The sequence below is a fragment of the Augochlora pura genome, chromosome 7 (assembly GCF_028453695.1).
Source record: "Augochlora pura isolate Apur16 chromosome 7, APUR_v2.2.1, whole genome shotgun sequence".
NCBI lineage: Eukaryota > Metazoa > Arthropoda > Insecta > Hymenoptera > Halictidae > Augochlora > Augochlora pura.
The window spans coordinates 19,509,049-19,536,035 of NC_135778.1; the positions used below are offsets into that span (position 1 = coordinate 19,509,049).

The 26,987-nt window shown below is 33.0% G+C and overlaps 2 protein-coding genes across 12 annotated transcripts; one reads left to right on the top strand and one right to left on the bottom strand.

Moving 5' to 3' along the window:
* The first annotated feature begins 361 nt into the window (after positions 1 to 361).
* Positions 362 to 3,273, top strand: Nd-23 (NADH dehydrogenase (ubiquinone) 23 kDa subunit). Its single transcript, XM_078186632.1, has 4 exons — positions 362 to 632; positions 1,747 to 2,023; positions 2,405 to 2,597; positions 3,080 to 3,273. The coding sequence occupies exons 1-4, from the start codon at positions 605 to 607 to the stop codon at positions 3,209 to 3,211; spliced, it is 630 nt and encodes a 209-aa protein (XP_078042758.1). The 5' UTR covers positions 362 to 604; the 3' UTR covers positions 3,212 to 3,273.
* A 1,631-nt stretch (positions 3,274 to 4,904) lies between these two features.
* On the bottom strand, positions 4,905 to 26,735 carry LOC144472345 (metaxin-1). 11 transcript variants are annotated; one of them, XM_078185332.1, is made up of 6 exons: positions 26,458 to 26,735; positions 19,421 to 19,490; positions 19,240 to 19,348; positions 18,993 to 19,158; positions 16,536 to 16,925; positions 4,905 to 5,178 (listed from the first exon to the last, which is right to left on the bottom strand). In XM_078185332.1, the coding sequence occupies exons 1-6, from the start codon at positions 26,533 to 26,535 to the stop codon at positions 5,077 to 5,079; spliced, it is 915 nt and encodes a 304-aa protein (XP_078041458.1). In that variant the 5' UTR covers positions 26,536 to 26,735; the 3' UTR covers positions 4,905 to 5,076. The 11 variants fall into 11 exon arrangements, 9 of the variants coding, with proteins under 9 accessions (XP_078041458.1, XP_078041455.1, XP_078041456.1 ...); XM_078185329.1 differs by lacking the exon at positions 26,458 to 26,735 and adding exons at positions 22,441 to 23,607; positions 23,727 to 23,862 and having other exon boundaries at positions 4,907 to 5,178; positions 19,240 to 19,490; XM_078185330.1 differs by lacking the exon at positions 26,458 to 26,735 and adding exons at positions 20,054 to 20,268; positions 20,345 to 20,797 and having other exon boundaries at positions 4,908 to 5,178; positions 19,240 to 19,490.
* Positions 26,736 to 26,987: the final 252 nt, after the last annotated feature.

A 26,987-nucleotide genomic window follows, 5' to 3' on the forward strand; every position in this document is an offset into this window, starting at 1 on the left:
TTATTCTGATATTGGACATATTACACATTCAAATTAGTTAATATGTTGAGCCAGCTTCACACGTGGTGACGCAACAATAATATGGCATTCTCACAAGCTGAGGTTGGTCTAACTCGCTAATGGCGCGGCGCTGAAATAGAAAACTTACGAATTTTAGATCACTGTTTCTGTAGTGTTCCAAAATGCGCAGTTTGCGGCCTCTAATAGGAAACATTCCTGGACGCTTTTCTGACTCCCTATGCTGGTACACACATCCCCACCATTTTACTGCACATCCAATCCACACTGGACTCTATCTCAGCCGTGAATTGTCAGCCAATCAGGGTAAAGAAAATTTCTGTATCGATCCCCGCGAATAGATAAAGATGCAGCATGTAGGTTTGCAAGTGTAGGATCCATTATTGTATTCTGACATTTACATAATTTGACTGTTGGTTACATGTGTTGTATTACGTAGATACTATTTATTTTCATTGGTAGGGAAAGGTTATTATTATTCACTTTCGTTGCAGCTACAATTGCAACATTTGACTGCAATTATTGAAATCTATTGTACATGAAGATTGATTATTAATAGATTAAGTGAAACTGTTAATATTTCAAGATGACATCGCTTAAAATTATGCAACCTGGTAAATCTTATATTCAGTTCTCATTAATCTGTTATTAGCCGCTATGAATTACTTTTTTCGAAAAGTTATCTACAACAATGTATTATAACCTTCAAAAGTAAATTATAATTACACGTCATATGTTATGCACATAAAACAATATTACATTTTCCTCATTTCTATATTATTATACGGTATTTAAAAAACTATGACAGTCATTGTAATTAGTGTTCGTAGCCCCCTTTATGTCATACGTTTTTTCAACTGTACTTATTAGGTTTAGGCTTTTATCTTATTTCGTTTGATTTATGATGCCTTTTCTAGTATTAGAAGTATTGTTTTATTGAAAAGTTTAGTTTATTTCATTGTTAAACTTTATAACGAAATTAAATGCTTTCTCATTTGCTCGTGTAGCTATGTCCCAATTTATGTTATTAAAACCTATGTAAAAGATGTCTTGCTTAATTAAGTATAGTGAAATATCATGGAAGAAATTGAAATAATGAAAAAATATTTGTATAAAAATTGTTTGGTAAGACAGGCTACATTTTCTGTTAGTAATGGTTTTTTTGTGGGCGAAAAAGAGAAAGAGATATCAATGTCAACTTAAAAAAATTTTTAAATAAATCAGAATGTAACAGCAGATACTCGGATATATCCAAAAGTTTTCTGTGTGCTATAATTCTGAGTTCGATAAAACTTTATGAAATAATATGTAACATATCCAATATAATATAGATAAAGTTTTATCGAACTCAGAATTATTTGATAGAGGAATACTGACTGCCTCACTCTGGGCTGTCAACTGATAAACATATGCTAACAATTTAGCTTTATCAAATTTAGAATGTTTAAACTGTGCTTCTATCTAAACTGTTCATTCTTATCTATAATATTTTTTGCTATGGATAACATTGATATAAATAGATATGATAATTTCAGATTGGCACCATGAATATGGAGATATATGTTTCCTTTTAAAAGACATTCTTTTTAAGGATTGAAAATATTTAACCTGTTTTACAGAGTTGCAACGATCATATGTATTCTTGAGTTATTAAATAGAATATTTACTAAAACTAATTATTATTTTTACTTTAGCTACTCACTTTCTATTTAATCTAATGGCTTTCAGGTTTAAAATTGTTTCAAGTACTGCCAAAGGTTTTAAATGTACCTTTGAGCAGAAGTAAATATTATTCTGTTTATAAGGAAGAAACAGATCAAGAAGGGAAGCCTGAAACATGGACCGATCTGACCAATAGAACAGTGCAATCAGCGCTTTTTTTAGAAATTCTTCGGGGAATGGGAATTACATTGTCCTATATATTCAGAGAGCCAGCAACAATAAATTACCCATTCGAGAAGGGTCCTTTGAGTCCACGGTTTAGAGGAGAGCATGCATTAAGAAGGTATTTATACAATTTAAAAGGTACTTTCATAATGGAAAAGAAGTCCTGATCCGCAAGTGAAGATATGAAAAGTATATTATAGATACTTCTGTATCATAGAATTATAAATAAATAGATGGTTATTGATATAAAATTTTAAGCAAAAATCTAATTATAGAAATCGTTTTGAAATACTTGGTGTAAGACGAATTTTTCTTTTCTTGTTTTGCTCTGGATCACATTGTACTTGAACTGATTATTTTTATAGTAAGCTATTCATACTGATTTCAATGAGTCTGTGAACCAGCAGTGAAAGAATGACTAAACTTTGTAATATGCTTATATTAATTATCTACTGTTAAGTAAAATGTATGAACATCTGATTATATTATTTTTTTCCAGATATCCTTCTGGAGAAGAGAGATGTATCGCATGTAAACTATGTGAAGCCATTTGTCCAGCACAAGCTATTACCATCGAAGCTGAAGAAAGATCCGATGGATCTAGACGAACAACCAGATATGATATAGATATGTCTAAGTGTATTTATTGTGGTTTCTGTCAAGAGGCTTGCCCAGTGGACGCAATCGTAGAAGTACTTACAATTAATATAATTAGATTTGGCGAAACGAAAATTTTGCAAAGAATGTTTTTACTATTTTAATGTTACAGTCTACAATGCTATGAAATTTTATCCTTCAATTTCATTGAAATTCTGAAAACAGATTATTTTAGATAAAAACAATGCCTGATAACTTAAACTAGATCTAACACAATTATAAAAGAAAAAGCGGCAGAGTTGTGTCAGTAACGCAAAGAGTGACATTACTGCAGTAAATCATTTTTCCCAAAATTTTTTATTTTATTCGAAGTCATCAAATAAATCAGTCACTAGACATTTTTCTAGTGAACGTTAATTTTATGTAAAATAAAGCTATTTGTAAAATTTCGGTTAAATCGGATGCGTCTGGTTTTTGAGAGTACAACCTAAGTTTTATTTACACATCAAAGTTTACGAAATTCAATCTTCCTGGTAATAATATTATATTAATATATTTATTATTAATCTTGTTGTAGGGTCCAAATTTTGAATTTTCAACAGAAACACATGAAGAAATGTTATATAATAAGGAGAAGCTGCTGAATAATGGAGACAAATGGGAATCGGAAATTGCTAGTAATATTCATGCTGATCATTTATATCGTTAGACAATTTGTAGAATGTAGTAATAACTTGTACGCAGGAAATAAATAATTCAAATTATTTAATATGTACAGTTTATTGGATTAGTCAACATGATGTATTAGTAATAATCTATGACTTGATTTTATTTCATTAATTTTTTCCTTATTGCATTAGCCATATGGCATTGCTAATTTAAGGAATACTAATACATTTTTATAGATTTATTTGATAGAAACACAATTTCAATTATTATTGTTAGTTTTTCTTTGTTTATTAAAACATTATTGAAATAATAATAGAACTGGAATTGTTATTAATATACCCTCTAGCTTTCAAGATATTCTCAAAAACCTGTGTTTAACTTCCAACTTTTGCAGGTATCGTCATCCTACGAAAATGGGGTTTTATTAACATTTTAAAACTTTATTTAACCAATCATTATTATATTTCAAAGAGTAGAAATAATGATTTTATAGAATGAAAATGTTATATTAAGGAAAATTAATCTTAATTTTAAGAACTAAACAAGAGTTATTTTGCGATACCGAGAAATCATTTTTTTACTCTGCGTTGTATACATTTAATTGTTTATAGTACATCAATAATTTTAATTTCAAAATTTAAGTATAATAGTACAGAAGTTCTTGCGGATGGTACAATAAGATGGGAAATAATTCCACACATTGAGCATATTTATCATGTCAGTTTTAGTTTTATTTATTACATCAATTTTGTATACATTTAATTTTGTTAAAACTGGCTCCTCAGATCCACCTCAGATTATAGTAATGTCTTATCGTGATCTTTTAATTATTCACTTGTGCAACACATTGTATAAACGGAGCAACTACATTTGATTTTAATACTTTCTTCAAATGAAATTAAGTGCTAATAAATATTTTCTGAAATATTTTTTATATCTTTTCAAAATTTGACATTTGTGTTTTTTGTGAATTAATATATCATTTTTTGTATTTGAAAGTATTTTTATGAGAGGAGGGTGGTTAATTCATTGAAGTGGAGGTTTTGTAAAAAGGGATAGCTATTTTGTATCTCAAAAAGTTTTGCAGATATAAATTCAAATTTTAAGACAAGTTTTAATAAAAATTGGCAAAAAGTAGTAATTTTGAGAGCATGTAGCTCTGAAACAATTTCGAAATAAAAAAAATATGGGACTTAAATCTTCATAATTGCATACGGATTACAAACATATTTCAATATCATCAAAATCCTTGACATCAAAGTACAAAAGGTATCCACTTGGAATGAAGTGGCCCTTAATGTATTGAATTGTGAAATAAGTTCGTAGCGTTTTTAAATATTTTCTCTTATTTTACAACGATTTGTTGCTGTTTGACAAAGTGTGTCATATTTATTTGATAGAGCTGTCTCTGCTCTACAAAACTGTGCTAATCGTGTTTTTTTTAGTCATTTAATTTTTTATTATTTTTGAGGCTGTAGCGGTACATGTTCGGCGACCGTAATAACAATTCGAGCGTCCGCTTACAGGTGCCAAGATTTTGGCGAAAAAAACATTCCATGACATTTGCTAGTACAGATATTAACTTAGTTCTTTATTTATTTTTTTATTACTTTCACGTGTATAGCAGACCTAGCTGATGAACGTCGCTGATTGCACATTTTCTTAACATTTCTTATTTGTTGTATAAATGCTTCGATGCTTGTAATTGTGGGTACTTATAATTATAATTATGAATTATGTAGAATATATTGTTTAAACTAATAAGAACAAGCCAAGTTAAATAAGAATTCTATTATTATTCTTCTTTGATACAATTCTTAATACATCAATTCAGAAAATAGAATCATGAATCTATGACTTTCTTTTACATCAGAACTGGCGTGCCATCATTTCATTTTATCGATATCAAGGATCGATTCCGCCATTTTTCTGCGCTCGTTGATTTCTGTCTCGTATCCTCTGCCGGCTGCGTATATAATGCTTTGTCTGCTTTTCGTGTGTCGATGACTGAAAATATACAGTCAGCAATTATACATAAAAATTAGGATACAAAAATTTAAATAGATTACTTATTATTATCATAAAAACATTTTTAAACTATTGTTCCGCTTCAGCGATTCGCTGATTCCATTGAATCTGTTGTGTTGATTAGAGTATGGCTAATTAATTACTCAAATATACACATCTAAATAAAATTGGTCTGATAAATGGGAATGAATTAACAATATAATATGCAAATATTATTTTTCTACACAATCGCCACAAACTTCAGTATATATTTAACACTTTGATATCCGATGTAATTAATTTTTAATACTACAATTGAAATATATTTTTCTCAAAATTTGAGCTGAATTATCCTTATCGTTTACACCTTACCATATAATTAATGAATTCATAAGATCACGTACACGTGTCAATGACTGTTACAGCGCTGTGAAAACTGGATTATTGTGATGACGTTTGGATAATATTATGCATAAAAGTTTATGCTCAGGCGTCTCAGAGAAATAAGATATCGAAGGATTGAGGATTGGTGACGCATGTATCGTAGCCCCGTACAGCAGCGTGTGCATCTGGCAGCGCGAAGGCAATCCCTTTCACTCCACTTGTTTCTTTTTGAAAAAGGAGCTTGATGATAATTGCGAGGAATGTGATGTTCAGGGAGTATTTCGTACCACCAATTCTTTAGGAACTTTGGTTTCGATAGCCCCTATAACGTAAGCTAGGCCAGGGATCCCAGATTTTTCCCCAAAGTGAAACGGGTCATAAAGCATACGACTAAAGCGACAACTGCCGTACGATGTAATATTTTTTTTTTATAAAGTAATAGTAATATAGAGTTTTTATTCATACGTAAACAAATTAAAACAAAAACAAAAAAAGTAACCTTCAATACTCGGAGAACACGTTAATATGGACAACGATGTAATGTCTCACTGAATGTCTCGTGGTCGGAATCGAAAGTGTTCTTTTAGCGTAGACATGATACGATTCCTTGAACCTTGCGGCTAGCTTTTATCTCTTTTTCGAAGAGGAATGTATTCCTCTAAGCTTGGTCGAGAAAGGAAATTGTTGAGGGATTTAGAATAATATACTTAGTAACTGAGAATATTACATTTATTGGGTTCGTGTCGTATTCTGTTTCTCCTGTAATTTTGGCCACGTTAACCGCTTCCTTCCCTTAAATATAATCGTAATCCTAAATATATTATTTTGCGTAGAGGGTATTTAGAAACTTATGACTAAACTTGGTATAAATAAGCTTTATATTGGGTTGTTCGGAAAGTAATTTCGTTTTTTCTTGTGAAAATGAAAGACAATTTTCGTATAATGAACAAATATTTTATTAAATTATATACTGGTCTTTCTGTACGGTCCTGAAAGGATACATGCCGCCGTCCCCATAAACGACCAGCGACCAAGGGTCCGCATCGCTTGCGCCGCACGTGTAACAAGGGTTCGCATCGCTTGCGCCGCACGTGTAACAAGAGTTCGCATCCCTTGCGCCGCACGTGCAAAACACGCGAGGTATTTTCGGAATCGGGCTCCGAAAAATCGGTCGCTTCTTTGGGCCATCGGGACCATCGCCAGGTTAAGGGCCATAAATCCGCGGCGGGCCATTCGGGCCCACATCGTCACGCTGCTTCGGGGTGACGTCACTCGGGGATTTCCAACCGTCTTCGGCAGTTTTCGGGAATTTTCCAGCATTGACTTGAGGGTGGACTTTCGTCCTCGACCGAGGAGGGGATGCTCGAGAAGATCCTCCTCCCTCAAGTCAATCAACGAATAGGGATGACGTTTCCCCCAAACTGGGCCTTATCGCGGCATTCCGCGAGGCGATAAAAGATCGTACTCCGAAGCAGCGGGGCTTTTTTCCACTACATACAGTACGACATTACGTTTAGCTTTTACCAGTACGAAACATACAGTACGACATTGCGATATTACACAACATCCAACCGACCACAAGATTGTTACTACCACTGCGACTCCTTTGAAATAGTCACCCAATGTTAAATCGGCCGGTGACAAGTGCGGGATAGAAAAGTGCAATAAATTAAGTTATTTATACTGAACGAAGTTTTATTATCCTCGCCACGACACACTACATGGTCCTTCGAGCCGGATCCAGTGGCGTAATTGGAGTGCAATTTTAGTGTCGGTTCGGGAACATACTCCTCACACATTCGTTATCATTGTGAGAAGCGACCGATTTTTCGGAGCCCGATTCCGAAAATACCTCGCGTGTTTTGCACGTGCGGCGCAAGGGATGCGAACCCTTGTTACACGTGCGGCGCAAGCGATGCGAACCCTTGGTCGCTGGTCGTTTATGGGGACGGCGGCATGTATCCTTTCGGGACCGTACACTTTCTGTTCCCAATACCTTTTTCCATCTTTCTAGTAATAGTATAATTCCACGCACATCAAATGTTTGGACTTCGTTGGCAAAAAACTGATCGAGGTGGTTTTTGACCTCCTCATTTGAAATGAAGGTCTTACCGTCTAAAAAATTTTGCAGTGACTGGAACAAATAATAATCCGAAGGTGCCAGATCTGGAGAATATGTTGCATGTGACATTGTTTCCCATTTAAGTCGTAAAAAAGCTTTTGGCGAGTGATCGAACTTGTATGAGCTCTCGCATTATCTTAGTGGACCATTATAACTTTTCTGTTGATTAATTCTTGCCTTTTCTGTTGAAGTGCATCATTCAGTTTGTTCAGCTGATGACAGTAGACTGCTGAATTAATTGTTGTGCTATACGATAGAAGTTTAAAAAAACGATTCCTTTAAAATCACACCAAACAGACAGCATCACCCTTTTTTAATGGATATTGGCTTTGGAAATGCTTTGAGCCGATACATCTTCTTTGCTTCATGACCTCTTGCGTTTGACATTGTTATGTACAACCCATTTTTCGTTCCCAGTAATGATGCGCTTCAAGAATGGATAATTTTCGTGACGTTTGAGAAGCGAATTACAGACGTCAACGCAACGACACAAACTTTCCGTGAGAACATGGGGACCCATATATCGAGCCTTAAGGTTAAACCCAAGCCTTTCAAGTGGTCATAAACAATTGGATTTGATAAATTTAACCTCCCACCGATCTCACGTGTTGTTATTCATCGGTTTGCATCAACTAATGCCTTTATCGTGACTTTATCAGCTTCAACTGGGCTTCCAGAACGAGGTGCATCTTCGACGTCAAAATTGCCGGGTCGAAATTTTGCAAACCACTTCTGGCACTAGCGTACTTTCAACACATCTTCTCCATACACAACGGTTAATTTCTTTCTGGCTTGAATAGCATTTTTAACTTTTCTGTAGTAAAAAAGTAAAATATGACGAAAATGTTGCCTATTGCTCTCCATATTTAAAAAGGCACCAACTGAAAACTACTGCGTAGAATCAATTGAACTTTTTCACACACAAGCCTTGCTATATCAGCTCTCAAAACATATAATGTGTATGCGGCTTAAGTGTGAAGTTGGGTGTAAAAAATACAATTAAATCCTCTGTCGGGAGAAAACGAAATTACTTTCCGAACAACCTAATACATGTGTTCATTCATAATATAAAGTTTATTGCAAAATTTTACATGCATCCCTTGATTTCAACAGATTTCTTCCATAAGCAATGGGAGTATGAATACTGATGGGACCGACTGTACATGCAAAAATGCTATACGAAATACAACAACAATGCAAAGCTTAACGGTCGCTCCGTGCCATATACATATTCCTAGGCTCAAACCAACCTCCACAGTTTTTGAAATATAATATATAAAACCTACGATTGACATGTAAACAAATCTAGAGCTGAATAATGTGAATTGTAAAACAACAGAAACTAATAACCCTCATGTGTGAAAAAGTTGTTCAGAATGGTTGACCTTGTCAAAATATTTCAAGGTTATTGTTATCAGTGAGGTTGCCCATTATGTAAATAATTACCAAATACGTAGTTGTATAACCTCGATTCTTTTTCCCTTTTTTACGTTTACTTACTGTCTATGTCTGACTTTTGTATGCAAATTCCAAAATGGAACAGTTTAATTTTTCACAAAACCTAGGGAGGATCGCAATGTCGTTGCGATTTGAAAAGGTTTTTGTAAAATTTTGAGATAGATCCAATGCTCTTTAGCAAAGTAAATATATTTAGGAACTTATACATTGTACAAAAATTGCAACTGCAAACTTGTGCGGTGCGTGTGTACCCAATTTTTCAATACCTCATAAGTAACACCACCTTAGCGATCTTCTTTTACTTTTTCCATCTTTCATATTTAACCGTAAAAACGTTTTATACTTTTATCTGTTGCTTCTGTGTATGCACAACGCTATCCCATCACCGAAGATTATCATCAGATCAGTCCAAAACAAATGATGTTACAGATTGTCCAACGAAACTGTTACAAGTCATAGCTCTTTTCCCAGTGTAGCTAGAAAAAATGGTAGAAGAGAAAGATAAGCGATATGAAACCACTATATTCACAATTTGTAGAATCTTGCAAATATTAGGGTATCCCCTAAGTTTCTTTCTTTTTTCTAATATGAAATGAATACACATTATTTACTGTTTAAGATGTGATTCGTTTTATTATATAAGAACCCTTTTGTTCTATCACCTTCTTCCATCCCTCAGGAAGCCTCATTATACTCGAATTACACAATACCATATGTAGCGTTGTCTTTAATTCTTTCTTTATAATTACGAATCGGTTTTCTGAATGCTTTTTTCGTAAATAAAATAAGATACTTGATTTGTATAATGAATCAATACAGTATAAAAAATGTCGTGTTTGGTATCATTTTAATTGAAAAAATCCGACCAATATATTAAAAGAATTTTCATGTATAAAAAATTGAAAATAAAAAGGTTAAGTCATCGTTGTTATGCTAGGATTACAATGTATTCATAGTAATCTACTTCCAGGTAGCTTCGTTCGCCCCGAGACTCGTTCTATCTCTCTCTTTTATGAGATGTTCCCAACGATAAAGGCGAGCCGCGAGGACCAAATGACCGTGCCTTCGTATACACATACTGACGATTCTCGATTCCTACTTTGAGACATTCGTCGAAACATTACTGTATAGACGGACCGAGAAGAGAGGAGGTCCAGAGCTGGAAGCGTAGAGAAGAGAATGGCGGGAGGGAGGAAGTGAAGAAGATGGAACAGAGGACAGTAAAGGAATGCTTTTGGAATGTGACGGAAATTGGAAATAAATGCAGAGATATATGGAATTACTTGGAGGGCTTTGGGACATAGTGAGGTTAATAGAAATACGCATGGAAAAGGAATCTTGGAAGAAAATGGAAAATGAGCTGGTAGCAGATTTTAAATAGTGGAATATTCCAGCAAAGAGGACGTATACATATATAAAAGGGAGAACGAGAGAAGGGTTCATAGTGGCAGTAAAAAAGAACATAGAAATAATTGGATGGAAAGAATGGAATGAGAGAATTACAGAAATAAAAATAAAGTTAGGAGGGAAAAATATCGAGAGAATTAATACTATACAGTCGGAAAATAGAAGAAACGATAGAGAAAATAACAGAAGAAATAAAGAGTAATGAAAAGATAAATATTTACATATTATTACATATTAATTGTAATAATGTATATTACCACTACGTGGTAACGTAATCTCGTAGGATTTTCTAAGAATAATCTTTACAATATTTAAATAACTAAATATATGCAGGGTGCTTCAAAAACAATCCGAAAATGGGAGGTACCTGAAGTAATTTGAAGTAATTTTTAACACGTAATGCGCAGGAGTTCTGTTGCGACTGCAACAGTAATTCAATAATCAATAAAAAATTGTATTAATACCCAAATGTATCGCATGTAAGTCCACGAGAATATAGTTTGAAAATACAATGACTTATAACTGTAACCACAAGTGAGTCCGTTTATTATAATACAGAGGATCACTGCAAGGCGATCGATCAACCGAGAATAATGTGAATTTTTTTACTATTATGACAGTGATAATTTAAAAAAAAAGCGCTGTTCATCCTTATTTTAAAAATATCTAAAAAGTATTTGGTAATTTTTCGGATTTGAAATAATAAGTAATTTAATTATTAATTGAGCTGTTTATAGTGAAGATTAACAATAATGAACTCCATCAAATTGCGCAAAAGATATTTTTTTTCTCAATAATTCCGTATCCAAACAGAATTAAACGAACGATTCGCAGATCTAATTTAACAATAAACAATCGCATTAAAGAACAAGAAGAATATACTTGTTTAAGAAACGTAAAGTATATCATTAATAGTAAACTTACCCATTTAGTTGAGAGTTGCATTTGCTGTTCACATTTCTGAAAATGTGGGTCACAATTTACGATGTCGACATACTGATCCGCACAATGTTCAGCTGATCCTAGTTCAGTGGCCACACTTAGCAAGGAATACGTATGAATGCTATGGCTAACCCCTTGCACTCTAATAACGAGTCACACTCGTGATAAAGATTTCATGCATGGTCTACTAAATATTACTAATTTATTTCAAATCGAAACCAAATTTAATTCTTCTTTTATCGAAGTACAGAAACGAAAATAAATAAAGACAATAGAAGAAATAGGAATTGTCCTATTAAAGAAAGTATTAAGAATGAATAAATGCTAATTAATACAGCATAAAAGGAATCATAGTGCAAGGGGTTAAGACGGAGTTCATTTCCACAGCACTATTATTAAATACTGGTCACTTAATTAATCACTGACAATCCGATGGAATGTTTTCCTCTTCTACCACCTCGATCAAGCGTCCTCGGATTGCAAAGGCAGCATGGAACACCGCCGATCGGGCCACCTCTATCATTGCAAACCACAATTTCATACGAATAAAAATTTTGTAATATTTTCCACGCATAAGAATTCCTTCGGAACATTCCTCCAGCAATCTACGCACTGTCTCACCAGCATTTCCAACGCACACCATAATTCCATAATTGCACGTATAAAAATCACCCCACAATTTCCACTCACGATTTTAATCTGGAGAAATTCGGAAAGCAACTGAAACACGTTCGAGCGACTGGTTCACAACTGTGTTTCTTGACCTATTGTTCAAGAATTTTACAACTTTTATGCGATATCACATCTGGCACGAGTCAACGTCATGCACGCTGTCACGGTTAAATTACTTAACGTTTTGCATCCGAAAAATGACTAAATATTCTTCAAACATTTTAAAACAAGGACAAACAACTTTTTTTTTAAATTATCACTGTAACGGAACAATGTTTTCTCTTACACCTGTGGAATGTAATTAATGAAATCATTCACATATGCATACTGAAAATTTCACCGAAATTGGTTAACGTTGTTACGAGTAACAATTATCTAAAGATCACGACTATTGCAATTTTGTTCCGATGTTATACACTTTCTACGTTATCCTATTTCAATGCAACTTTCAATATGTATTTAAGTTACCGAGATCTGCAGAACACATTTTTTAAATTTTCATTACAGGCTCAGATAAAAAATTATTAAACGAGTTTTCCTTATTTCTGTTGTCATTCCAAGTAGCAACGAGATTGGAAAAAGTATTTATATTGTTCAGTGTTTAATAAGCTAGTCCTTTCGTCACCTAAGATGAATTCAAGTTATTTAGTTCAATTTTAAAAAATTTATACCGTTTTTTAAGTGATCGTAATCATATGACCGCCGTAGTATACAATATGTGTGAAACTGTGGCCTCAGCCAATTGTCTACAATAACATTTCGAATCTTTCTCTATTAAAATATAAAATATATAAAATTATCTAACAGGCCATGCTTCATATGTGAGGATATCATAAGGATTGTTAAGGATATTAGACGTCATTTATTAATCGTTTCTGTGAGGATTGTGTTCATGAAAAACCTTGACATTTATTTTGAATCGATTTATATATTCAACGCATTTATGCTAAAATCAAGCTTTCTGATAATGTAAATATAAATGCACATATATTAACTTTATATTAAACAATTGTAAAGAAATTTCACGCAACAAAAATAATATATTAAGACATTGAATTGTAATAGAAAGTACGGTGAAATGTTCACATAACGGGGTATTCACTCTACTGTAACATACAAATAACAGTGGTGTAAATTTAGTACACATTTTTACAGATCTGGACCACGGGTGCGTCGTGATCTAGTAATCCAGTAAGAAATTAAGAGAAAGGTTAAAGGGAGACGAAAGATATCATATAATATAACAAATGCTAATGATCGATAGAGAACGAGGGTGGTCTGAAATAGAGAATGGGTGCTATTCTGTTAAACGAGATGAGTCTCTAAATGTAAACGTAATCAATGTAATATCAGCTCACAATATTTTGACCTTTCATATTTCTTTACTACATGGAAAAAAACACTGCATGCCACACTTTTAATGTATATAAACCTTTGCATTAGGGAGTCGCATAAGTTCCTTCCTTTCTTTTTTCTTATTTAAGGTTGTTTTATTATATTATATATGAATCATCCTGCTCTATTATCTTCTTCTATCTCTCAGGAAGCCTCATTATTTCCAAAAGAGTTGAGACTTACTTGTAAAATATTGATCGAGATGCGTTTTCATTTCGCTTTCGGATTTCTGAACATCCCAATCAAACTGTAAGAGTTTCTGTCTTACGACCAACGCAACATACGGTCTTGCATTGTCGTGATTAAAAACGACACCTTATAGGATCGCCAATCCTGGCTATTTTTCGGCTATGGCGGCTTTCAATTTATCAAGTTGATTGCAATATTTTGCAGAATTAATCGTTCACCTTATCGAAGGTGCTCGCAGTACGCTACACCTTTCCAGTCCCATAAAATGCACAAAACAATTCCCTTCGGATGAAGTGCTGGCTTCGTAATACGAGGGTTGCCTTTTATCTGTTGGGATTTGGCAACCCTAGTGTTGCAATCTGGCAATTGACAGCTCTATCGTAAAGTTGGACATTTTTGAGGTTACACGTACTCAGAACGTTTTGACATACGAGCGCTATTTGTGTTGTTTACAGTAACTTAAAAGATTCATCTCGCCCAAAAATGGAATTAAATCGTGAACATTTTCGTGCGATTATTTTTTTACAACTTTCGACGTGGATTAACTCAGCAACAGTGCATGGATGAACTTAATTCAATTTTTGGCGATGAAGCTCCATCAAGGACCAGTGTTTATCGATGGTATGGTGAATTCAATCGTGGTCGTAGTTCACTCCAAGACGAATTTCGTGAAGGTCGTCCAAAATCAGTTGTTGTTCCGAAAACCATTGATGCTGTGCGCGAACTGATATTGCAAGATCGTCATGTGACCTATCGTGAGATTGAGACAACCTTAGGCATTAGTAGGACCAGCATACATTCAATATTGCATAAACATTTGACTGTCAAAAAAATTTGTTCGCGTTGGATCCCACACAATTTGTCAATCACTCTTCACCACGACAATGCGAGCTCTCACACATCGGCTCAAACAACTGCATTTTTGAGCACCCAAAACATCGATTTGATGAGTCATCCGCCGTATAGTCCTGACTTGGCACCAAATGACTTCTTTTTATTCCCGTACGTAAAAAACAAACTGAGAGGTCAACGTTTTTCGACACCTGAATTAGCGGTTGCTGCATTCAGAATGCATGTCTTGGAGATACCTCAATCAGAGTGGCAAAAGTGCTTCGACAATTGGTTCAAAAGCATGCAAAAGTGTATAGATCTTCATGGGGAATATTTTGAAAAACAATAAAGTGATTTTCAATGATTAATATTTGCTTTTGTTCTCTAATCCCGAAATATTAAAGGCAACCCTCGTAGTTGAAGGTCGATTTTCCTTAGACCAAATGCGTTCTCGATGCACGTTTTCATATAAAATGCAAATCTCGTCTCCACTGACAGGCCTCTTTAAAGAAGGATTTTTTTCCATGTCGTTGAAGAAGCAAATTGTACGTACAGACGCGGTTACATGAGGTCGGTCTCCGTCAATTTGTCTAGAACTCGAACTTCATACCGATTCACATAATTCCAGCGCGGAAAGAACTTATGGGTCACCCTGCTAATATTAATCGAGCTATAGAATATAGGATTTGTATATTTAGCAGAAAAAAAAAAATGAAAACAAATTCATTAGGCGCAAGAAAATGAGAAAACGAGAAAAATTAAGTAGTACAAAATATTAAAAATGTGTGGATATGCGGCATTCTTTTTTGCAACCACAAGTGTTGCAAACTTTACAAGCCAGAGACCTCGATAATGTACCACCTAAAATTAACCCTGATATCGGTATTTATTAGCCAATAGCTTTGGCTATTAACATCAATCGCATAAACATGGGGCAGGCGTTCCGTTTACATTTATGATTATCTCGTTGGACGAATTACATTAGAATCGGGAATTAAATGCTATTATCGGCCGATTTTTCAAAATCACCGTCTTCTGACTCCCTCTGCTCGTCTGGCTTCCCGCAACGACCACAATGACCACAACCATGAAAAGTCACTACGCAAGAAGTGAAATGGCGATGCATGAAAAGGAAGTCTCTGACAAGCGTCACCTATCCTTATTCATAGCATCTCAGACGCGTATCAATCAATTTCTAAATCATTTACAGGTTACTGTTATCGATGCGTTTATCTTACCAATAGTATCCCCTGTAAGACTATTTTATTGTATTGCGTGAATAATAAATTTGGAAAATGATTTTGACGTGTTATCCGTTTCAATAACTTATAAGTTATTTTATAATAACTTATAGTACTTAAGTTACTCATATGTAATTAATGCAAGGGAGTGGCAAAAATATCATACATTAAAATCGTAATTAATTTTGAAGGAGAAAATTCTTTTTCGGTCGAAACATTCTGGTTCTTGTATCAATACAAACGATTACATTCTTTTTATAGTCATGGACTCATCTTTGATTCTTATAGCAAGGAGAATTTTCAATAAAAATTGAGTTATTTTCGTATTAAAAGCGTAATGTTTTCTCAAAATAAAACGTCCACATAATCGGTGCTGTGGTTGCAACTGAATGGCTGTTAGATGATACTCAGAGACGAAATTTAAAGGATCCTTATCGGAAATCCTTGAATACAAAGTAGCCTCACGTAGAAAGGGTCAAAAATTGTAACTTGACTCTGATCAGATCAATTGCTTCTCGCATGCAGCTGTTTATATTTTCTGTCAGTTCTTGTTGAACGAAATATGTCTAGACGCATGGAGGGAGACAAAAAACGGTGCTTCCAAACATCGGCCGAAAAGAGATTTAATTCTCGAATCAGAACTATATGTATTAATCTACATTAATCTAGATGTTTCAAATTGCAACTTTGAGATGATTTACTAAAAATATATTTACCTGAACTATCCCAGTTGAAATAGCATAAGCTGCCATTGCCAAAGTCGCAAAAATTCCAGCAAAAAATTGATTTCTCCTCTTATTAGGAAAATCAGTTTCTGAATCTCTCCTCACTTTGTTTGAATTCTCTTCGGCTTTACGTTGCTCGTACTCTTGACAGTCTTTTTCGAAGTACTTTTGCGATATACGCGACACATATTTCACTAAATTCGTACAGGCCTTCAAATGGTTTTGTAAGGCGGAATTTGGTAAAGAAATTTTTAGCAGCGGCGCCAAATACGAATATAAAATAGCATCTATCATAGTCGGTTTATCTCCAAAAAAGTAGTGTTTCGAATCTTCAAGTCTTGTAGATAAAAGCGTCAGGCATTTTCTTGCTTCGGAGTATACCTGTTTCGTACATTGACATTTATTAAAACCACTCTTCGATATTAATAACACATTCAATATTATTACCGATATGTCGGGACAAACATGTAACAATATACACAAGTGAACACATTTAATAACATTTTATACAGTTGTCTATGCTTGAATTTATTTAAACCTTGCACAATATTGCTGTAACATCTCAAAAATCAATATCGACATACTAATCATAGCAGAATATTCTTTGAAAATTCAGTTTCTCAACGATACATAGTTCTATGTATTTCATTTATCTTTATGTTTTAAAAAAATAACTAGAATTTAGGCCAATATCATATATGATCTTATTTTAATCAAAAAACTTTCAGCAATATGTTAAAAAGAATTCGGTTTAAAAATTTTTGAATTAAAAAAATTGTGTTAGTGTTGGGAATGGAAATTCGTCGATTTCGTGGATTCTCTGCATTGGTGTAGCGATAAAGTTAACATTTATTTTTAAAATTGACAGATTACTGAACCCTAGCAGTAGCACCGTGTCATTCACGGTAGAGCAAAATTGTGACATTCAAGAAGACATTACTGTACTTTCGTAAACGTAATACGAATGATTTGAGGAGCTTCTCCCGATGAAAATGAATCTATACACGACGTCATTCGAACTGTCTTCAAGAATATAAATTACATTACATATCAATAGAAAATGTTCGATTATACTTGAGTTTCGACTCCATTTCCATCGTAAAATGCTAGTCAATTCATTCATATTACTAAAATATGTTAAAAAATGGTTTAAATTTTCATTTGCATGCGATCCTCCCAGCTGCTTTCACTGGATGGCGTTAGTCAATCGCTGGATCTTTGACGTTCAAGATCGAGCCCCGACAACGATTATACGATCAATTTATATTATTTATATTATCCCGACAATTTATATATATTCAAGCTAGCAAAAGTTATTTTAAGACTTATTTGAACTAATTTTAATTATATAAATAATTACTTTTAATTTAATAATGAAATAATGTTTTATCTAAATAACGCTCAATAATAAAAGCCCGACATGAAAATGGACACCCAATAAGCATTGGACGTCTTAATTTCATGTACAGTTTAGGTCTAAGCGTCTTACGCCCTAAAATGGACATTTTTGGGACGTCTTGATTCAAACGTTAATAGACCGTCTAGCTTCGAACGTCGTTAAGATGTCTTAAAGATGTTCCATAACAGTCGGAAATATGTCTTCATAGCATTTATGTTTTCAATGTTTTTTGACTAAATTAGAAAAATGCTTTTAAATATAACTTCAATATAGATGATGGAACCAGAAGATAAAAATGACAATGTGAATTTTGTTTTTTACGCTTTTTATATAAACTGGTTCTTATTAACAGGAATAAAAAAAATAATAAATAGTAAATAATGAATTAATTTATTGTTATAATTATTACCACAATTTTGTAGAGCAGAAACAGCTCTATCGAATGAATATTATACACTTTGTCAAATAGCAACAAATCGTTGTAAAATAAAAGGAAATATAAAAATGCTACAAACTTATTCCCCAACCCAATAAAAACGTGATATAGTAATATGTAATAATAGTAATTAATAGTAAAAATGTAATATGTAATAGTAAAAACACGATTTGTTATATGTCAGTCACATGATTATGAATTAACTGATTTTGAAGTTTATATAGGGCACTGTTAAATTTTTATGAAAATTTACACGAATTTTATGTAGTTACATCGTACTCTTCACCAGTAAACTTTTAGTAATATAAAATACAAAATTAATACAAGTTTGCTGTATATTGCGTCTATGATATACCTAGTATAAAATACTTTAGTTCCTTTCTTTTAAATTTGAAATATTGAAATGTCGTTCAACACCACCATTTTGATTTGAAATTTTTTAATTCGTTAAATTTAATTTTCATGTAATGTACCTTATTACGTAAAATGACCTTCCAAACATATTGTGTACATGAACATTCATGAAACTGTCGACTAAAAGTACAATAGTCTAGCCATTGCAGTTCTAGTGATTTAGTTCAATTACAAAAGAAAATCAATTGTACTTATTTACCTTATTTTCTATGTCAGTAATATTATCTTCAGTAGGATACAAACACTCAAACAAAGCACGTGACTGTCGTTCAAATTTCCCGGGATAATAAAAATTTAGCGGAAAAGGCAGTGCTTTACTATACCATGGTCTTATTAATTCATCTACATTTTTTTTATCTATCCACCTAAAAATGTGAATGTTTCGAACTGTACACTTTGTTTATACCACACGATTTTTTAATTAGAATGAAAATATGTGTACTCACCAAATAAATTGTAAAGCCGGAAGCAACTTTTCTTTTAGTAATTCATTATATGCCAAAATAAGCGCGCACTCGGTTGCATTCAATTCAGTTTCTGAGTTCCATTGTTTCTCTTGAAAATAAAGTATTATTTCTTTAACCGTATCAAATTTTCTATCATTTGTACGCAATACAGGTAACCGACCATGTGGTGTATTGTAAGGGTTGCCAGAAGTATTTACTTTTATAGGTATACCATTAAATTTAGCATAAGCCTGAAACAATAACAAAAATTGTATAATCACTCAAATTGTTATTTTACTTCTATTCTGAAAAATTTTTTAATGTCTAACAAGTTATTAAACAAAATACAATTTGAAAAAATAGCAAAAATACCAAAATTATTAAAATTTTTTATTTCTAAACTACTATTTTTAATGACAGGATTGGTTTCATCGATGCAAGAAACATGATTATTATAAAAAAAAACAAAAGCAGGATTATCAGTATTCACTAAGCAGTTATACATGTAAAAACATTATAAAATATTCAATACTGAGAATATGGATCAAATTAATGTCCATCTCTATGGAAACCTGAGTGGCCAAATACTTCTTTGTATTAAGTATTAAGTATTGTGTTAAGTGTGCTGGCGAACAGGATTTTCCCGTGATTATACTAAACATATCCAGCCAGTGAAGTTCAATTTCTATCATGTCTGACTGCATGACAGGACTAGTATCGTTAATAAGTTTAAACCACGCATTTACATTACATCTTGTAATTTCCAATCAGGACTGTGATAAAATTTATATTCATTTTTTCAGTGCGTAGTTACCATAACATTCATTCACTCCTCCATTCCAAGTTAGAACACATTGCAAGAGCTTGTGAGGAAAAACTCTTTGTTTTTTCTTTAATACCATGGTCCAGCAGTTAAAGGATGGATGTTGTATTAGGTGGTAAATACACAATTTAAAAATGTTCATCTTTCCGTCCATACAAGTTCCCTTTCATGTATATGATAAATAGTTTCTTCCTCTATTATTTTTTCTAAATTAATTATAAAAGCAACTCCTCCATTCTGATCTTTACAATTCTTAAATTTCAACAACCAGCCACGACTCACTTAAAAATAGGAACACGACAGCAAATTGTATTTTAATTCTGTCGGCTTTTCTATCATGAGAACATCAGTTATACGGTCTCTCCAAGTGCTCCTCTTTATTCGAACCATGATAATAATGTTTCCTCCATTTCCCCATATTGTGGCTTTACTAGTCTTCATCGCTTAAGTTCGTGTTTACTTTTTTCTGTAAACGCATTAATGTTTCTGATACCTTTTATAATGCAACAGATTGTCCTAATGGTAATTCCATATTTTCTTCCAATTTTTTTCGGTGATAATCCTGCTTCTCGTAGATCCGTTAAGAAATCCAAGCGTTGCTGCATGTTTAATAGCGTATATTTTTTTCATGTTGCCATAATATTAACACTATGCTGTCCGGTGGCTACATTGTGAAGCCATTCGAAAACGATCGGGTAAGTGCCGATGGTACCACGTTGGTGCCATGCAAAAAACATCAGGCAAGTGCCGGTGGCTCTATGTTGGTGCCATGCGAAAACTATCGGGTAAGTGCTAGTGGCTCCACGTTGGTACTATGCAAAAATTATCGGGTGAGCATTGGTTGCTGTATTGTGGTATTCAAAACTGTAGAACGAAAGTTAATATTGCGTGTTCTGTTTAACTAACAGTAAATTACAGACGTAGCGACTTTGTGTTTTTAAATAAAAACCCGTGCCCTTCGACAATGACAGACGAAAAAGACGACACAATTATACGTGACGAGTGTGTGGACATCTTGTCTGATGTTCCATCCGAATTTGAAAATGAGGCAGCGTCTTCGGATGAATCTGAGATATATAGACGGGAAATTCGGCGAACACCAAGTGATACAGAAGAATCGGACGAAGATAACAGTAAAGAGTGGTCAGATTTCGATTTACCAAGAAACAATAATGCTTTCGAAGGATCTTCCGATCCTAATGTACTTCCCAGAGATGCAAACAATATCGAGGATGTCGTGGAACTATTTATAGGGAACGACTTGTTTGAATTTATTAGAGCCGAAACGAACAGGTACTACAATCAAAATTACACGAAGAGGAAGCCCGGTAAAGGAAGTGCAAAATCGTTCAATGTTACGGCGGTCGAACTAAAAAAATGGTTTGGACTAATTATTCTTATGGGAATCATTAAAAAGCCAAGGATTGACGATTATTGGTCGACAAATCCACTTTTGGAAACGCCAATATTTGGTAAAACGATGTCCCGCAATAGATTTCGTCAAATATTATCGTTTCTGCATTTCTCGGATAATAGTAACGTACCGGATAATGCCGACCGATTGTTCAAAGTACAAGGTATAATTGATTATTTTACAAAAAAGTTTCAAGAAAACCTCAATCTTGGTCAAAATATTACAATCGATGAAGGAATGATACCGTGGCATGGACGATTGAGTTTTACAGTTTATAACCCCTCGAAAATTACAAAGTATGGTATACTTGTCCGGATGCTGTGCGATTCCGCTACGGGATATATTTCGCGTTTCAAAATATACTCTGGCGTTAAAAAACCTTTAAAGGATACGGTGATAAAACTATTGGAAAATGTTACTGGAAAATGGCATCACCTGTATATGGATAACTACTACAACAGCGTGGAACTTGCAGAAGATTTGCTTACCAAGAAAATTCGCATTTGTGGAACGCTGCGGCAGAATAGAGGATTACCGGCAAAGTTGAAAAACTGCAAACTAAATGTATTTGAAACCAAGTACCAGCGAAGAGGAGCAGTACTCGCGCAAGTATGGAGAGCATCGAAGACAAAAATAATAAAAACAATTTCTACCATACACAATGGCACTTTAGTTGACACAGCAAAAGAATGCAGAAAAACCAACAGAATGATTAAAAAACCAGTGTCTATTTTGGATTACAATAAATATATGAAAGGTGTAGATCGCGCTGATCAATTTCTGAGCTATTATCCTATATTCCGGAAAACTATAAAGTGGTCAAAAAAAGTGGTGTTATACCTGTTCAATTGCGCTCTATACAACGCGTTCTTACTGCAGCAACATTATAATACAGATTCGAAAAAACTCCGCTTTCATGACTTTTTATTCAAAACATGCGAATCTTGGATAAAAGATCGTTTACCTGTTGGCGAAGAGAGTTTCGAGGTCCCCGGTACATCGCGTGCTTCCAGTCGTCAATCGATCAACAGACTTTCCGGCAACGTGAAGGAACACCATCTCATACGTATTTCAGAAACCAACAACCGAAAACGCAGACGGTGTCACGTGTGTTATAAAAACAAAAAAATTCGAAGAACTAATTTGATGTGTAAATCTTGTGGAGTTGCGCTTCACCTAGGAGATTGCTTTGCTTCGTTTCATTTAAAAGATAAATACTAAGTATCTAACAAAATGTAAATAAACAGATAAACATATAATACAACAAAAATTTCGTACTTATTTACATATGTATAGTCTGACAATTTCGAGAAGATAGAGGAACAGGATTGAGACATGGGAACTGACGATAAGATTAGTAAACAAGAACCTCGAAACACCGCCGGTGGTAAGCGAAATTATTTAAGTCAGTCCCATCGGTGCGGCGCCCCACAAGAAAATCTAGTTTAGACGTGCGGACGGCGTAGTGTTAATATTAAAGATATTAATTATAACCAATAAAAAAGAACGATTACTGCTCTTATCTTCTTAGAGAGACGTGGTTTCGATTCCAGATCTTCACCTTCGTCGCCACATTTGCAAACCATATTTTGCGTTATCGACGCCGAGTCTTCAGCTCGCATATAAATAGTTTTTTTCGACCTTCATTACTCCAAAACTTCTTAAAATTTCAAGGTTGTTGAAAAAGTACAGTGAATCGTTTCTTCAGGCTCTCCGTCGAACGCGTATAATCGCTTCAGCGAATGTCTGTCGAATCGAGCACTTCCTTTCTGGATATCAATAGTAAACGTCTCTACTCTTAACGTCCCGAAATCGTAGCCATCTTTACTCTACGTGTCTCGTAATTTAAGCATCTCTACTCTGAACATCTGTCGAACGTAGTCCCAAATAGCATAGCTTCACTGTTATTTTCTTTCGAATTAAATATAATAAAAATCGGGTTTCCTAATGTTTTTTTTTCGTAAATAAAATAAATCACTTGATTCGTATAATGAATAAATGTTATATAAATTATGTTGTGTTTAGTTATATAAAAAAGTTGAGTCATCGTTTTTATTCTATTAGCATTACAATGTATCCATAGTAATGTACAGCATGCGGTAGCTGCCTTTCCAGATAGTTTCCAATGAAACTAAAAGATACATCTCTGATCAGTCAAGTTGTTAACCGTGATTAAGGCAGAATAAATATTTGCGATCTTCGCACAACGCAGCGAAGGAAGGAATTTTTGGACGTGAAATTCTAGCCTACCTCGAGTGTGTACCGCAACTGTCGATCGTAATAAGCCTTGTTCGTTAAAAGTCCTCATGGGTGACGACTTTTCTAAATTATCTTTTTAAATATAATTCTCCATTTAATTTGCGGGACAGGAAATTTCCCTCTCTTTAGCAATTTAGAAAGTTGACGACTGGGATGATCGTGCTTCCTTTAAGAAATGGGGCAGTCTTGAAAAAGCGTTTAACTTAGTAACTTGACAATTCTTCAAAATAATTATCATTGTTGTATCGTCGTTGTTATTTTTGTGTGTTATTCCTTGTTGTTACCGTTTCCTCGTTATTGTTGTCGTTATCGTTTTTAGCCAGATGTTATTAGTTTTAGTAAATATATTCATATTAATTGTACACATATCCACTCACGTACACAAACATTAATTTAACCGCACGCCTACCTTCATACAACCACATACTGCTACATTACGAGTGACAAAAGATATCATTGCCGCTCTAATAATACTACGTAAGTCAGAAATCTATTACGTTACCGTTAAAATACAAGAGTTCTTCCAAAGTGACGTATTTTTTATCTTCGAAATCGCTTTTCTTAAAAACTACATCAATAATGAAAGTAGTACATGAAAATAGCTAAAGAATATCTACTTACATTATGATCTTACTGAATGAATGATTAAAGATATATATATATATATTAAAGATAGATATAATATATATATATTATATCTATCTTTAATGAAAACATATAAAAGAAATTGACCAAATATTGATGGTTTGGTGTATAGTAATAATAAATAAACTTAATACACTCATCTAATTTCCATCTACGTCTTTAATCCGGCTCTCAATTTTAGAATCTGATTAGAAAGAAATGGATTTCTTTTAAAATACCAAACTAGCTTTACAACTGATTCTGTTGAAGAGTTATTACTTTAATTATTCGTTCATTAAAATCATAATCTAAATATGTATGTATTGTACATAAGGAAAGCAGTATAACACAGATTCATGTATTATATTTAAAGATTTCCTTCCCCTAAACATAACTTTAACAGATGCACAGCAATCAGTAACTGCATAATCTCAAATTGTCATCTACCACTTAAAATTTATCTATTAAAGAAATTATATCTGAAGGAATTATCTTATAAGTTAAAAGCAAATGAAATAAAACTAAACAATTTACCTTGGTTTTACTTAAAAACAATCTGTTACCAACACAAGGTGTATAATATTTAGTCACAATAACAAAATTATGTTCATAAAAGTTTTCAAAACATACTATTAAATAAATTTATTTGGTGATGATATAGTAGTACTATAACAGAAGGCATAAGTTCTTTAGCAGATATTCTTATGTTATCGCATATGAACAGTTTATATCATTCTTATTATTATTGTCAATTTCATGAGTGTCACCTTTCTCCTTCTTTCGTTTTTGTTTTATATTTCTGTTGTGTCAGTTAACATTGATTCTATTATACATAGATTGTAATGGAAGTCATTTGGTAAAGCTAGTTATAAGCTTATAAATCATTGATGCAACTGTATATTATATTATATTGAAATGTATATTAAAATGAATTGAAGCAGTTACCACTCAACAAAATTCTATTTTTTTTGGCAATAATAAATTGAGTGTTTGCAATTTATGTTTACAAATAAAATAAATGTTTATTGATAAATTTTGATATAATAATATATCTTAATTCAGATATACCTCTTTTTACAAACATTAACTTGGTTGTTATTCTAATATCTTTTTTGGAAATGCTTTGTACAAAGAAATTTTAAAAAATTATTACAAAAAATACTGTACATTCACTGTAATTTTATTCGTACATTGAATTTCAGACTTTTCACAAATTTTTGATATTTGGACTGTTATAATTTCAAAAAAGAATGTCACAGAATAACAAACCTGGTCTTGTTTTAAAGATTGAAGCTTCTACTTATGTTATTGAAGGTCTATTTTCTTGTAACATAATTTTGCATAATGTAACAGGTGGAAAACTGGAGACATGCATTATCTGAAAGATGTTAAAAATTAAAATATCTATAAATACACTAGATCGTTTTTATCGTAATTGATTCAGACATAGATTTCTGGACAATAATCTCCCCTTTACGAAGTAGCTCATTAATGAATTGTGAAGGTGTAAAGGCTCCAATTTTAAAAAGAGTTCAGATTTATCATGGTATGACTCTTTTTTATGAGATTATAAAAGTTTAAATATTGGCAAGTAGTAAAAAATCTGACTTCATTATATGAACACTGTTTACGCTAACTTTATATTGTAAAAATTTGTGCTTAAAACACCTTGATGACATACAAACAAATTAAACATTACAATTTTTATTCTAAAAATAAGAACAATACATTGCAAATATCATTATTTAAAATGTCTGAAAAAGATTTACAACAAATCCTTGAAAAATTTAAAATTTTTAGTTTTCAAATCTCATACTAGAATTTTTCACTTGAAAATACATATAAACTCGACATCATTGTAAGCTGAAAGTCCTCATTCTTCAGAAAGGTAACCAAAGTGTAATCTCCCATGGACGAGTTATGAATGAAATTGTGCTATTTTCAGGTTATACAAGTACTTATAAAACGTGAAATAAATTTTTTAACAGAATGTACGCTACGACTTATAATTTATACTATTATTTCAAACATATTATTTTATTTTAATGAAAGCATTTTTGCGGTAAATTGTAACATAACCAAGAAGTTGATTACATACCAGAACTTGTAAACATTCCACATCAACTGATGGTAGACCCCAATCATTTTTCCATACATCCAGTTCCAATTCTTCCATATCGCAAAACAGCAAAACCAGTCACTTTCTTATTTTGTTAGTTAACTATGAAATTATTATATTATAACAACTTCTGCTGTTGCTACTCCTAATGCTTGTATGCAAACAGATATTTCATCATATTATTCAATCGTATCAGTCATTTGCTTAATTATAATGTTGAAACAAACAAATACCAAATTTCTATCTCATTTTTAAACATGAAATTTATGGAATCAAGTAAAAAAAAAATGGTAGAAATTTATATACAGGGTGTCCAATATCGCATGTCCCTTTGTATTGAAATAAAGGAAAAATATTTATAACTTCCGGTTGTAGCGTATTTAAACTAGAAGATGAAGTTTTCAAATGTAGCGTGTATTTTTAAATGCTGGTTTATATTTTAAACCAGAAAATACATTCATGCTTAATGGCTGATATCTATTTTCACACATTACTTAAAGTATTATGCC

Coding starts and splice junctions, on each gene's coding strand:
- Nd-23 (XM_078186632.1), top strand. CDS start 605: ATGACATCGCTTAAAATTATGCAACCTG. Junction 633..1,746: donor GCTTAAAATTATGCAACCTG/GTAAATCTTATA, acceptor AATGGCTTTCAG/GTTTAAAATTGTTTCAAGTA. Junction 2,024..2,404: donor GGAGAGCATGCATTAAGAAG/GTATTTATACAA, acceptor ATTTTTTTCCAG/ATATCCTTCTGGAGAAGAGA.
- LOC144472345 (XM_078185328.1), bottom strand. CDS start 26,535: ATGGAAGAATTGGAACTGGATGTATGGAAAAATGATTGGGGTCTACCA. Junction 19,159..19,239: donor CCGGCTTTACAATTTATTTG/GTGAGTACACAT, acceptor TCACATTTTTAG/GTGGATAGATAAAAAAAATG. Junction 16,926..18,992: donor TTACTGACATAGAAAATAAG/GTAAATAAGTAC, acceptor TGTACGAAACAG/GTATACTCCGAAGCAAGAAA.